Source organism: Phoca vitulina, unplaced genomic scaffold (genome assembly GCF_004348235.1).
Source record: "Phoca vitulina isolate PV1807 unplaced genomic scaffold, GSC_HSeal_1.0 scaffold44, whole genome shotgun sequence".
In the NCBI taxonomy this organism is placed as follows: domain Eukaryota; kingdom Metazoa; phylum Chordata; class Mammalia; order Carnivora; family Phocidae; genus Phoca; species Phoca vitulina.
This window is the reverse complement of record NW_022589747.1, coordinates 2480674-2493269: the sequence shown is the minus strand read 5'-3', so window position 1 is coordinate 2493269 and position 12596 is coordinate 2480674. Positions and strand designations below refer to the sequence as shown.

Genomic DNA, 12596 nt, shown 5'->3' with positions numbered 1-12596 from the left:
TTGGGGAGCGCCTGGGTGGCTCAGTCATTAAGCGTCTGTCTTCGGCTCAGGTCATGATCCCGGGGTCCTGGGATCGAGCCCCGCATCGGGCTCTCTGCTCTGCGGGGAGCCTGCTTCTCCCTCTGCCTCTGCCCCTCCCACCTGCTCATTCTCTCTCTTGCTCACTCTCTCTGTCAAATAAATTAAAATATATATATATATATTCTCAGGTAATATCCATGCATTTGTTCTACGATACCCAACACTACTGAAGACAGAGGACAACTACCTGTATTTTATCATTTATTGTTGCTAGTGAGCAAATGAGCGCCAGATTTTTGTAAAACAATTTGGTTTCATAAACATATTCCTAGTCACTGACCCACGCACACAAAAAAGCCTGTGCCTTTTCTCTAAAGATAAAAGGACTCTATGCTCAGAAATGATTTAAGTGAAATATAAAACGATATCCATGAAAGCGTCCATGGCAACGTTACTGTATTTTTAATCCTGACAATGATCTACGTGCCAAAAAGACAAGGCTGAATAAGGAGGGTCTGAGAGGCCAACCACACGTCCCTGGGGTCACCAGGGGACCCTCCTAATGGCCCAGGTCACACCAGCGCAGGAGCTGAAAAGCAACCACCACAGAAGAGAGAGGATGCTCCCCGCAGTCGTGGTTTGCTGCCAGCCCAAAGACAGAGCAGGAGGTCCTCCCGGGACACGGCTGGAGTGCTCTCGAACCGTGGCCCCCCAGCCCGGCCCAGAGCCTCTCCTCCTTCCACTGGGCTGCCGGACGCATGAAGCAGTGCGGAAGGGCTTCTTGCAAATCCACACTCTCCCTCTGCCTTCACGTGAACCTGGCCCTTTTGCACTCACACCCTTGCCATTGTTCACCCACACTGGCTAAGCACGATCTTCTAGGTCTAGGGATTGCGCCACGATCCTTCTGGTCAAGGGACGAGGCCAACGTACGAATCAGGAGAGAAAAAGGTCTTCATCTGAACCCATTTCATGAAAGAGAGGAGAAAATGTAGACAATCTCTGCCTGGTATTTTCACGACGAGCCAAGGAGGGTCGAGAAGGGGGTGATCAGAGGGAGCAATCTGGGCTGAAGACTGGCCTCCAGGCCGCTGATCCCAGAACAAGTGGGCAGCAGACGGGCAGCGTTCCAGAAATGGCAACAGGACAAATCTCCGCACAGAACCAACTGGTGACGCCGTCCTGGCCCCCAGAGGACAGCCACGAGACCCAGGGAAAACCAATCTAGGAAAGACGCGGGAGAGCCAAGCCAAGGAGGATTCCAATCCCAAGGAGGATTCCAGGGAAGGGGTCACAGCAGAGTCACGAATCACAGAAGGAAGAAAACTCACTATTGCTCACAAACATCCCTGAGTCTGTACATTTCAGAGCCTTTCTTAGAACAGGCAAAATTATTAAAAGCAGACTAATGTCTAACATACCTCATAAAATCTGGAATTCCAATTGAAATTGGAATACACACCCAAGAGTTCACAAGAAGCTTCTTAAGACGGAAAAAAAAATTAATGTAGTTTCAGGTAACTTCTCTGCAAAATTAAAGGTCAGTGGACGGTGAAGCGCAATCTATAGCTCTGAGAGGCAAATAGTATAAAGCAAGAACTCCTATGTGCAGGTCATCTTCAGATACCCAAGCAGAAAGAACGCAGGCTACCTGAGAGCCTCCTAAAAAATTTCCTGGAACCCAACCTGAGTAAGAGTTAACTCAGTATAAGAATACGATACATCTCTGATACGATCCAGATGGTGCTGAGTCACGAAACCATTCAAATAGAGAATTGATTTTAAAGTTTATTTATTTTAAGTCATCTCCACACCCAACGTGGGGCTCGAACTTATGACCCTGAGATCAAGAGTCGCACGCTCCACTGACGGGGCCAGCCAGGTGGCCCAAGAATTGATTTTTAAATAGTAGCTAACAAAGTCTTAAGTGTAATCCAGATGCCCATGGTAATTCTTGAAAATAACTGTGAAAATTATAAAGTTATAATAGGAAGGTTATAATTGAAATTAGAAGCCCCAGTGGCTGATGATTATGACACCAGTTAATGAGATAGTAATCTATAGACCTGTAGACTCCATCGGCGATAAAGGGGGCGAGGGGCGGGCAGGGAGGCAGGCAGGCAAATGGGAGCTCCCACCTGAGTGAGAAAGAAGGACTCTCATCATTAACTGTAAGAGGGTAAGCTCAACATTGAAACACAGAAGGGAGGGCGCCTGGCGTGAAGCATGCGACTCTTGACCTCGGCGTCGTAGGTCCGAGCCCCACGTTGGGTATAGAGATGACTTAAAAATAAAATCTTCTTATTTTTTAAAGATTTATTTATTTGAGAGAGAGAGAGCACAAGCAGGGGGAGCAGGAGAGGGAGAAGCAGGCTCCCCGCTGAGCAAGGAGCCTGATGCAGGGACTCAATCCCAGAACCCTGGAATCACGACCTGAGCCAAAGGCAGACGCTTAACCGACTGAGCCCACCCAGGCGTCCCTAAAAATAAAATCTTCAAAAAAAAAAAAAAAAGAGAAAAACAGCGAAAAAGGAAAAAAGATAACCACAAGGACAAACATAAATTTTAAAACTGTAACAGAGAATGACAATAAGAACTCTAAACTTGCCACTCGCAACAATAACTTTGAATAGGTCCAAACATCCAATTCAAAGGATTTCGGACCCAGTTCGTTAAGCTATTCAGTAAGTATCTATATTTATTGAGAGTCTGTAAGCCACGTCCAGGTGTAGGTGCTAAAAATGTAGCTATGAACAAAATAAACGCTTTTCTTTTTTTTATTTTAAAGATTCACTTATTGGGGCGCCTGGGTGGCTCAGTCGTTAAGCGTCTGCCTTCGGCTCAGGTCATGATCCCAGGGTCCTGGGTTCGAGCCCCGCATCGGGCTCCCTGCTCAGCGGGAGGCCTGCTTCTCCCTCTCCCACTCCCCCTGCTTGTGTTCCCTCTCTCGCTATGTCTCTCTCTGTGAAATAAATAAAATCTTTAAAAAAAAAAAAAGAGCAGAAACCAAGAGTCGGAGGCTCAACCGACTGAGCCACCCAGGCACCCCAAAAGCTCTTTTCCAATTTAAGATTATGATCTATTGCACAGACAACTCTATGAAAGGCCAGCTGTATTTTTACACTGGACTAAAAACAAAAAATTTAAATATCAAGCAAAACCAAAAAAGCTAGAAATGTTAACAGCCACCAAAATAAAATTCGTGACAAAAAGAACATGATTTATTCTGGAAAAAAAATTTATGATTTACCATGATTAAAATTTACGGACTCGGCAACATATCATCAAAATATATGAAGTCAAAAGGACTAGAAATAATGAAGGAATTTGACAAGATTGAACAGTAGGAGACGTTAAGCCTTCGTAAGACCAGGCGGAGAGTACTTGAAAAATCAGGTCGTGAAAACAGCCCCGTTTTGGGTTAAAACCTTGGCTTTGCCTCTTATCTGCTGCATGGTCTTACCCAAATTATTTAAACTGTCAGCTTCAAGCTTCGAGAAAAGTGGGGGTAGTGGCTGTGGTGATGTTAAGATAAATGAATATTCTGATGTCTCGAGGTCAGGCCTGGCCCCTAGTAGATGCTCAGTAAACACCACCCACACAGTCCGACTGCACACACGTTCGCAGACCATGGGTGGTGTTACTGATGCAGCCAAAGGAGAAGATCTAAAAATCTTAAATCGACAAATAGAGAACACACACACACACACACACACCAAATACATATGTATATTTACATATGTAATGTGTTTTATATATTTATAAACATATATATCTTTTTATATAGCCAGTTATTGCAATTTAAATTAATTCAAATATCCTACTTTATCTTATATATGCATACATACCCTTGTTTTTCAAGAAAATTTTACTGAAATGAATACGCAGTAAAATCCCAAACTATACAAATCATTTAGGGGTGTATTATGAAATTAGAATTTGTTAGCCAAGGTTGGTGTGAACACTGTTTAAATTAGCAAGTTAAAATTTTTATTTTACTTTTTTAAAGATTTTATTTATTTGAGAGAGAGAGAGCACGAGCAAGGGGAGGGGCAGAAGGAGAGGGAGAAGCAGACTCCCCGCTGAGCAGGGAGCCCGACGCGGAACTCAATCCCAGGACCCTGAGATCATGACCTGAGCGGGAGGCAGACGCTTAACCAACTGAGCCACCCAGGTGCCCCAGCAAGTTAAAAAATTTTAAATATCACAAATAACTCCTGAGTTATAGGACATTATTTAGGAAATGTTCATCTAGGAAATAATGCAGACATTAGCTATAACAACATACTGGATAGAACCAAAATTCAGACTCAAATATGTTCGTTATTAATTAAAAAGTGAAAATTAGTCAACATAGCACAATAATACAACAAATCTGAGGAAAGCAGAAAGAGATTGATAAAAATAAATTGTGAAAAGAAATGACTTTAGAGGCACCCGGCTGGCTCAGTCTGACGAGCATATGACTCTTGATCTTGGGGTCGCGAGTTTAAGCCCAATGTTGGGTGTAGAGACTACGTAAATAAATAAACTTTAAAAAAAATAGAAGAAAGAAAGAAAAAGAAGAGGACCCACCCCACAAAGAACCAAAAACACCACACCTTGATTAAGAAGGGCAATTAACTGATGTCCCTACTGAGATACATCAGAGGTTGGAATGATTTGGCAAGTATTTTAAAGCAGCCATCCAAAGCTTCAACAAGGATTACGAACTGTCTCAAAACACACTGCAGAGCAGAAAATCACAACAAGGAAATGAGTCGGACCTCGGCCCGCTCCCCTGGCAGGCATGAGGCACAGGGGAGCTCCCAGCTAGCAGAATGCTCCGCAGTGCCCGGATGAGAGCAGGTAATGTCCCCGAGGTCCCTCCTTCTGCTGCAGAGTAGATGTATGAGAGCCTGCCCCTCCCGGGGGGCTGCATCCCCACGATGACTTCCCCGGGCGGGCGGGCCTTGGTCCAGCTCCGCAGAGCAGCCCCGCAGAGGGTTTCCCCTGCACCCACAGGGCAGATCCCGGCACCACCAGTGGGTCCCCGGGGACCTCTGCATCCAGCTGGCCACAGCTGTGCTCCTCCCGGTGGGGTCCGGACCCCGATCCCGGCGGGGAGGCCATTTCTAGGGTGGTCCCTGCTTTCCCTCGGTGCCCCCACCAGCCACAGGCTGCATTGTTCATAGCTCCCCTCACATCCCCAACCAACCCCCTGCTACTCTAAGGTCCTGTTATGGTCATAATTTTCCTATGAAAAACCTTCCTTGCTGTTCCTTCTGATTGGACCCTGACTGACACCCTGCAAACTAACCAGATGGACACCGTGCTCAGAAAACAGCAAAAATGTGCACGCCGTGAAAAAAACACTAAGGAGAAAAGATAACGCAATTTCTGATGTCAAGATCATGTCAAACACCGGAAACCAGCTTTAACACCAGCCTGATCTTTAACAGAAGAAAAACTAGAGGCTTGCAGAGCTGAAAGCAGCGAGAAGCCACAGGAGCTGACCCCGGGGCTTTGGGGAGGTCGAGGCAGGGGGCAAGACTCCCACACTGCATCTGAGGCGGGGATCCCCACGAGGACCATGGAGTGGCCACGGTCAGCAGGTGGGGTGGCGCCCCCCCTCGGGCTCCCAGAGCCCTGCCGTGTAGGGTGCCCACGCCCCTGGGACACCTGCAACCCTGGGCCTGGCTCTCCGTCCCAGAGTGGCCGGCACGCACGCCAGCCAGGCCAGCCAGGCCAGCCAGGCCAGCCACGCCAGCCACGCCAGCCGCGCCGGCCACGCCAGCCAGGCCAGCAGCTGCAGGCTGCCCTTGGGCTCCAGAAACTCGCTCAGGCGCAGACGAGCGGGACCCACCGGCAGACAGGCCTCATGTCTGCTTCAGCGACTTCAGGGCAAACTGCTGTCACAGTCAAAAAGACACTCTTGGTCCTCTGACGGAGGAGGTCTCCGGGGACCCCAGGGACATGGAAGAACGCTAGCTCCGACGTTGAGGGAAAGCGTTTTAATGATGAAAGCACCATGAACCGTATCTTCTCCTCCTCTGACGGGCCCTGCAAACGGAGATCTGCAAACTTCCGTGCAGACCTGCTCACGGGCAACGTCCCGTCAGCACGCTGTGCCGGGCCCTGCAGATGACACCGACGAGTCAGGTGCGACCCTGCCCGGGGAGCGAGTTCATGGGCCACGAGGGTCAGGGGAGAGCTCCTGTGGGAGCCCAGGGCCAGCTGACGCAGAGGAGCGGCCCAGTGGCTGGTCTCTGGGGGTCTCCTGCCTGTTTTGCAGAATCAGCGCCATATTTCATGCAGTCATTAGCAAACCAGCCCTCCCTGGGCTCCTATCTTCCATGCGATTCTAGAACTGGCTGCAGAACCTGAAGGACAGAGTTTGCAAGTGTCCTCGATGGCCCCACACATTTCCACGTCCAAGTGGTAAAAGAAAGTGGCAATGTTCCGTGCGGGATCGTGTCCTCCCAAAATCCATAACCCCCAGGACCTCTTACCAGCTATGTCTCGAATCCGCTCCAAGCCTTTATTTTCCTGTCTGTATAATGGGGATAATAGTACTTCCCTCCCACAGTTGTTTGAGAGGTCAATGAGATGGTCCTGGCAGGGGCCTGGCCTAGTGTGGCTAGGGGACAGTGATGACCGTGGCAGGGTGCACTCCCTGACCATGCTCACCCCTGCTAAGTCAGGCAAGACGACGGCGGATCGGCACCCGAGTACAAGTGCCACTGTGATAGACGGGGCACCCGCGGGACGCGGGGAGGGCAGAGAGCTTGGCGCAGAGTTGATTCCGTCCCTGGCATATTTAAATACACGGATGCCTTTGACTGAACTGGGCACAAGAGCCATATAATCACCATGCTTTGATTCATCCAACACCCATTTGCCCTCTGTGTTCCTGGCACTCTGCTAGGCCCCGTGGGGATGGCGGTCGAGACAACAGACACACACTTCTCCTCTCAGCTCCTGCTCTCGGACGCTCGGCCCAGGCCGTCCTGCTGCGGCCGGGCTGGAACCACCCTGGCGCCAAGGCCCCCTTCCCCCTTGCAGGAGCAGGTGCATGGCAGGTCACCAACCTCGGCTCAGGACAGAGACATCAGGGAAGTCTGGCTTCCTTGCCCCCATGCTGGGAGAGGCTAATTCAGGCCTGCCCCCCTGCCTGACCCCTCTGCTCGGGCCACCACGGTCCTGAGACACGCGGGAGAGGGGGGTGGTGAAGGCCAAGTGCACTCTGCTCTCGGCTTCCCTGCGGCCCACAGCCCCTCCGCACTCAGCACCATCATCAGGTGCTGGACAGGGCGCCCCTCCTCTGTCCCTCTCTCCCCTTGGGCTCCCACCCCCTCTAGACACACTTCTCCGCCTCAGTACCCGTGACATTCTGCGCCAGATCATCCTGCCCCCGGACAGTGGGGGCTGTCCTGTGCATTTCGGGGAGCTTGGCTGCATCCCCGGCCTCCACCCACGGATGCCAGTAGCCCCCCGCCCCCACCACCCCCCTAGTTGTGACACCAGAGATGCCTCCAGACATTGCCCTGGCTCCTCCGGGGACAACATTGCCAGGCCCCACCCCGGCTGAGAATCCCCGGCCCCCCACCACCTCTGCCTCCTTCCTCAGGTGACGTTCGACCTCCCCAGGCCCCCCACGAACGAGGGCGGGGCGTCCTTCAGAGATCACATTCGTAGAGAAGATCCAGGCCTATGTTAGTTGTCTCTTTTCTAAATATCATCTCTGATATTTATTCTTTTTCCAATCCTCCAGACCACACGCACTGCGAGACAGCGATCTTAGCTCGTGTGACAGAAGGAAACCAAGCACAAGCAGTCGGAGAATGTTTCTGGGGGACAGACAACGTTTGGGGTGTGACACCCCACTTCTGATGCCATTCCTGACGTGCCACTGATTCTTGGAAAGCCCCTCTAATTCCTTTATCTGTTCTGTTTACTTTTGTAACCTCTCTTAAAGCTCACGTGCTGTCTCCACACTGCTCTTTAACTTGGCATCAGCCTGGGGCCAAGACGAAACACAATTCTGACCCACAAAATTAAAAGAGGATACTGATGGATTGGGGCCTCTCGAATAATAACGTGCAAAGACCATGGATTCCTGCCTAAACGTCCTTTAGTACAAGCTGGGTACTCCCGAGAATTTGTAGCCATCGTTTCGTCGGGGTCCAGGACATGCTCAGTGGAAGGGAGCATCCCCCGGGGAGTCCAGGCAGGCAAGGGCGTGGGAAGGACCCCCAGGGACTGCGGTGTATCCCCATGAAGATCGATCTCCCACAGGAAATCCTGGATCTCACTCATGCCTCCCTTTTGCTGATCGAGGAAGAGCTCCAGAGGGAGAGCAATAAGCCCAGGGTCACACGGACAGTCGGGACAGGGAGGGCGACACCCAGCCTTGCCGGCGTGCACGCCTGTTCTTACCACCACCGTGCTTCTTGGGGACACCCTCAGTGTCAGAGGTTGAACCCCCTGAAATTACATTTTTTCCTACACACATGGCCATTTTAGGTGGTTCCACCTAATAGCGAGTAATGCAGAGAATGAAACTGAGTACTAAGTAATTTGCAACATCGGGCCCTGCACCCTACAGAGTCTGTTGCTTCATTTAACACAAGTGGCAACGCTTCCAGGGTCTCCCAGCCACTTGGGACTTTAGACCAAGGGTCTCATGACTGGATCCAAGTTTCATAAAACTAAGTAGCCAGGGCCAACTGCCAAAATAAAGTTAGTGTCACCAGTGCAAAACCAGGATATCCACAAGCCAGGTCGTGAGGCGCATCGAATGAGTGAAAAAGATACTAGCTCCCGTTAGGATCTACCGAAATCTGAAACGGGATGAGCTAGAATCGGAGAAGTCTCTGGTTTTTCTAGAATCTTCCTCATTCTCAGGCAGCATGGGGCTCGAGCCCTCCCCACAGCTCTGTCCTGGCCAGCCTACGGCCTCCCCCAGCTGATGGAGGCCCGCAAGCCCTGCCCCCCAGATGCCTCTCTGTGCAGGAGGAACGGCTCACCTCTCACACTGAACGAATCCCTCATCTTACATCTAAATTATTCTTTTGCTTGTCAGGATGACCCCAGGGGTGTGCAAAAGCCAGATGGACCAAAACTAACACCACCGCTCACATGACCACACGCTAGTGCGAACTTTTCCGCCTTCAAGTTAGTACTATTTGAAGCTTGAAAGCGGATCATCAGGAGAACTTGGTGTCTCCTCTTCTGGGTGGGACAGTCGGATCAGATCATCCGCATGTCTGTCCTCTGTGAAGCCCCCAAAAGGAGCCTGCAGGCTCCCTTACAAGCCACCGCCAGACACGAAAACAAAACACAAGATACAGCACCATCGTTTCAAAAGAAAGCACAAATAGGAAAAATCGCAAGTCCGACAGTGCATGGGTGCGGGACGTTACCCACGGTCCGGAAGGGAAACCAAGCAGAACCCTGTGATGTCTGGATTGCTCCCAGGGAAGCTGATTTCGCCACCACCTTGAGCTCCTCCTCCACAGAGTGAGGCTGACAAAGCCTCACAATCGACCTGGAAACGTCACTCGCCACGCCCCGGCGGCGCCTACAAACATGTCTGGTCTGACTCGTCCTTAACCGCCAGATGCACCAAGCAAAACCGACTAGCCTTTGTCCTCCACCTTCTCCTGGGACCACAGGGAACAGCCTGCCTTTCTGTCTAATTATCCTCACGGCATGGGCTGCTCCAAATAATACTTCCTGCCCCAACGTGTCCTCTAGGACAGCGACCCGGGGAACAAGGAGCCAGAAGAGGCCAAGATGAACCATCATCAACACACGAAAACTTTATGCATTCCAATCTATAAAACGCTGCGTATCTTTAAAGACCCCTTCCTGATGCTCTGCTTGTATGGTCGATAAGATCCTCATTCATTCAGACTTACCTTTTTTAAAAAAAAAATTTATTTATTTATTTTAGAGAGGGAGAGGGAGAAAGAATCTCAAGCAGACTGCCGGCTGAGCGTGGAGCCCGACATGGGGCTTGATATCACAACCCTGAGATCATAACCTGAGTCAAGCGAAGACTCAGACGCTTCACCAACTGAGCCACCCAGGCGCCCCCAGACTTACCTTTTGAATGACCTCATTAATCTCTGGGGTATTTGGTGTGTACAGTATTTTTCCGTGTAATACAGGTTTTAGGAAAGACCACACCAAAGCGCCGTTTGGAGACTGCAGAATTTCTTGATAGAGGTTCAAGCAAAACGGTGCTGTCACAATTAGAAGAAAAAAAAATTACTTACGATACAGGATGCCCAGGCTAATGGTGACACGCATCTATATATTCATGATGCCTCACTTTCCAATGGGTGATGTAGATACATTTTTCATGCCACAACTGAATTTGGGCAGTAAATTCGAGAATAATTTTTCTTGTCGCTGTCCTTAGCAGTTCTCGCCTTGTCAGAAATTTCAAGATACCGTGTTCGTTTCGGTAATTGGAAAGAAAGGAAAGCATGACCTTCACATATTCAAACTAAGTCATCAATAAGAGCACTAATTGATGACAAAGACACCTGCAAATAGTAATAGAAAGAAATGCATCTGATCTTCAGTGTAGAAAATCATGAGCACCCTACAGGATTGGGAACAGAATTAGGTCTTTCCTATGAAATTAGCTTTATATATTGCTACTGAATTTTTTTCCCTGCGCCTACACAGCAGTGTTGACCTTACTGCTTTTGATATATTAAAGCACCTTGTTTTCACTCAAACACTTGATCCCTCAAGGTGGGGGACCAACATTGCTGTGTGCTAATTGGTTTCAATCAAAGGTTTACTCAACTGACCTGTCTAACCGAATAGGTAGCAACCAAATACTATAAGGTTTGTCTTTGTTTTTTGTTTTTGTTTTTTGTTTGTTTGTTTTTAAAGATTTTATTTATTTATTTGACAGAGAGAGACACAGCGAGAGAGGGAACACAAGCAGGGGGAGTGGGAGAGGGAGAAGCAGGCCTCCCACGGAGCAGGGAGCCCGATGCGGCGCTCAATCCCAGGACCCTGGGATCATGACCTGAGCTGAAGGCAGATGCTTAACGACTGAGCCACCCAGGCGCCCCTGTTTTTTGGTTTTTAAGTAGCCCCACGCCCAGCATAGAGCCCAACATGGGGCTTGAACTCACAACCTTGAGATCAAGACCTGGGCTGAGATCAAGAGTCAGACACTCAACTGACTGAGCCACCCAGGGGCTCCAAAATATTATAAGGTTTTAAGCTAGTGATGAATACTTCAACTCGTTCTTTTACCCCTGAAGTGGACATTTAAAATGGAAATATCTTAGTTTTGATATCATGATTCCTGACACCCAAGGTATGAATAGTGCTGTTGTGATTATTTCCACTATTCATTACATCTTCCCAAATTCTGTTTGAAAAGGAAAAACCAGTTCTTTTTATTCAACAAGTACAATAAAATTGATAGAAGGAATCCCCTGAGATATAAATTAAGAGCATGACTACACAATAAGTTTTTAAACCATCATTTATAAAGATTGTTCTTACTGATATTTTCTAAAGTTACACTTTATAAGCATAATTTAAACAGTAACAATTTTCATTTCAGAAAAGACATAACCATATGTATGTCACTTAACCTTCTCTGAGCTTCCAGTATGTCATGTGGAAAAGGAGGGTACTAATATTGTCTATGGTTAGTGTGACAATCATTTGAAATACAATGTATGAAAGGACCAAGAAAGACTGGTCCTCCATGGTAGCTGAATGACTGGATGGATGAATGGTTGAGTGGGTGGATGGATGGATGGATGGATGGATGAATGAATGGATGGATGGATGGATGGATGGATGGATAGATGGATGGATGGAAGGAAGGATGGATGGAAGGATGGATGGATGGATCAATGGATGGGTAGGTGGGGATAGATGGATAGAGGGGTGGATGGATGGATGGATGGATAGAAGGATGGATGGATCAATGGATGGGTGGATGGATGGATGGACAGATGAATGGATAAATCAATGGATGGGGGAGGGATGGAGGGATGGATGGATGGATCAATGGATGGGTGGGTGGGGATGGGTGGATAGATGGGTGAATGGATAGATGGATGGATGGATAAAAGGATGGATGGATCAATGGATGGGTGGATGGATGGATGGACAGATGAATGGATGAATCAATGGATGGGGGAGGGATGGATGGATGGATCAATGGATGGGTGGGTGAGGATGGATGAATAGATGGGTGGATGGATGGATAGATGGATGGATGGATAAAAGGATGGATGGATAAAAGGATAGATGGATCAATGGATGGGTGGATGGATGGATGGACAGATAAATGGATGAATCAATGGATGGGGGAGGGAAGGATGGACAGATGGATGGATGGATGAATGGGGATGGATGGATAGAAGTGGATGATGGATAGAAGGATGGATGGAAGGATAGATGGATGGATCAGTGGATGGGTGGAGGAATGGATGGATGATTGGATGATTAGATTTGATGAGCACATAAAAAATCCTCAAGAGGAAGAATGAAGGGGGCGGAAATCGGAGGGGGAGATGAACCATGAGAGACTATGGACTATGAGA

At 48.8% G+C, this 12596-nt stretch overlaps 1 protein-coding gene across 1 annotated transcript in view; it reads right to left on the bottom strand.

Annotated features, from left to right (window-relative positions):
- ABCA13 (ATP binding cassette subfamily A member 13) overlaps nt 1-12596 on the bottom strand; it is a 369069-nt gene that overhangs the window by 248781 nt on the left and 107692 nt on the right. The window contains exon 27 of the mRNA XM_032430502.1: nt 10111-10250. Within this exon, the coding sequence (XP_032286393.1) occupies nt 10111-10250 (140 nt within the window). The remainder of the gene's footprint in view (nt 1-10110; nt 10251-12596) is intronic.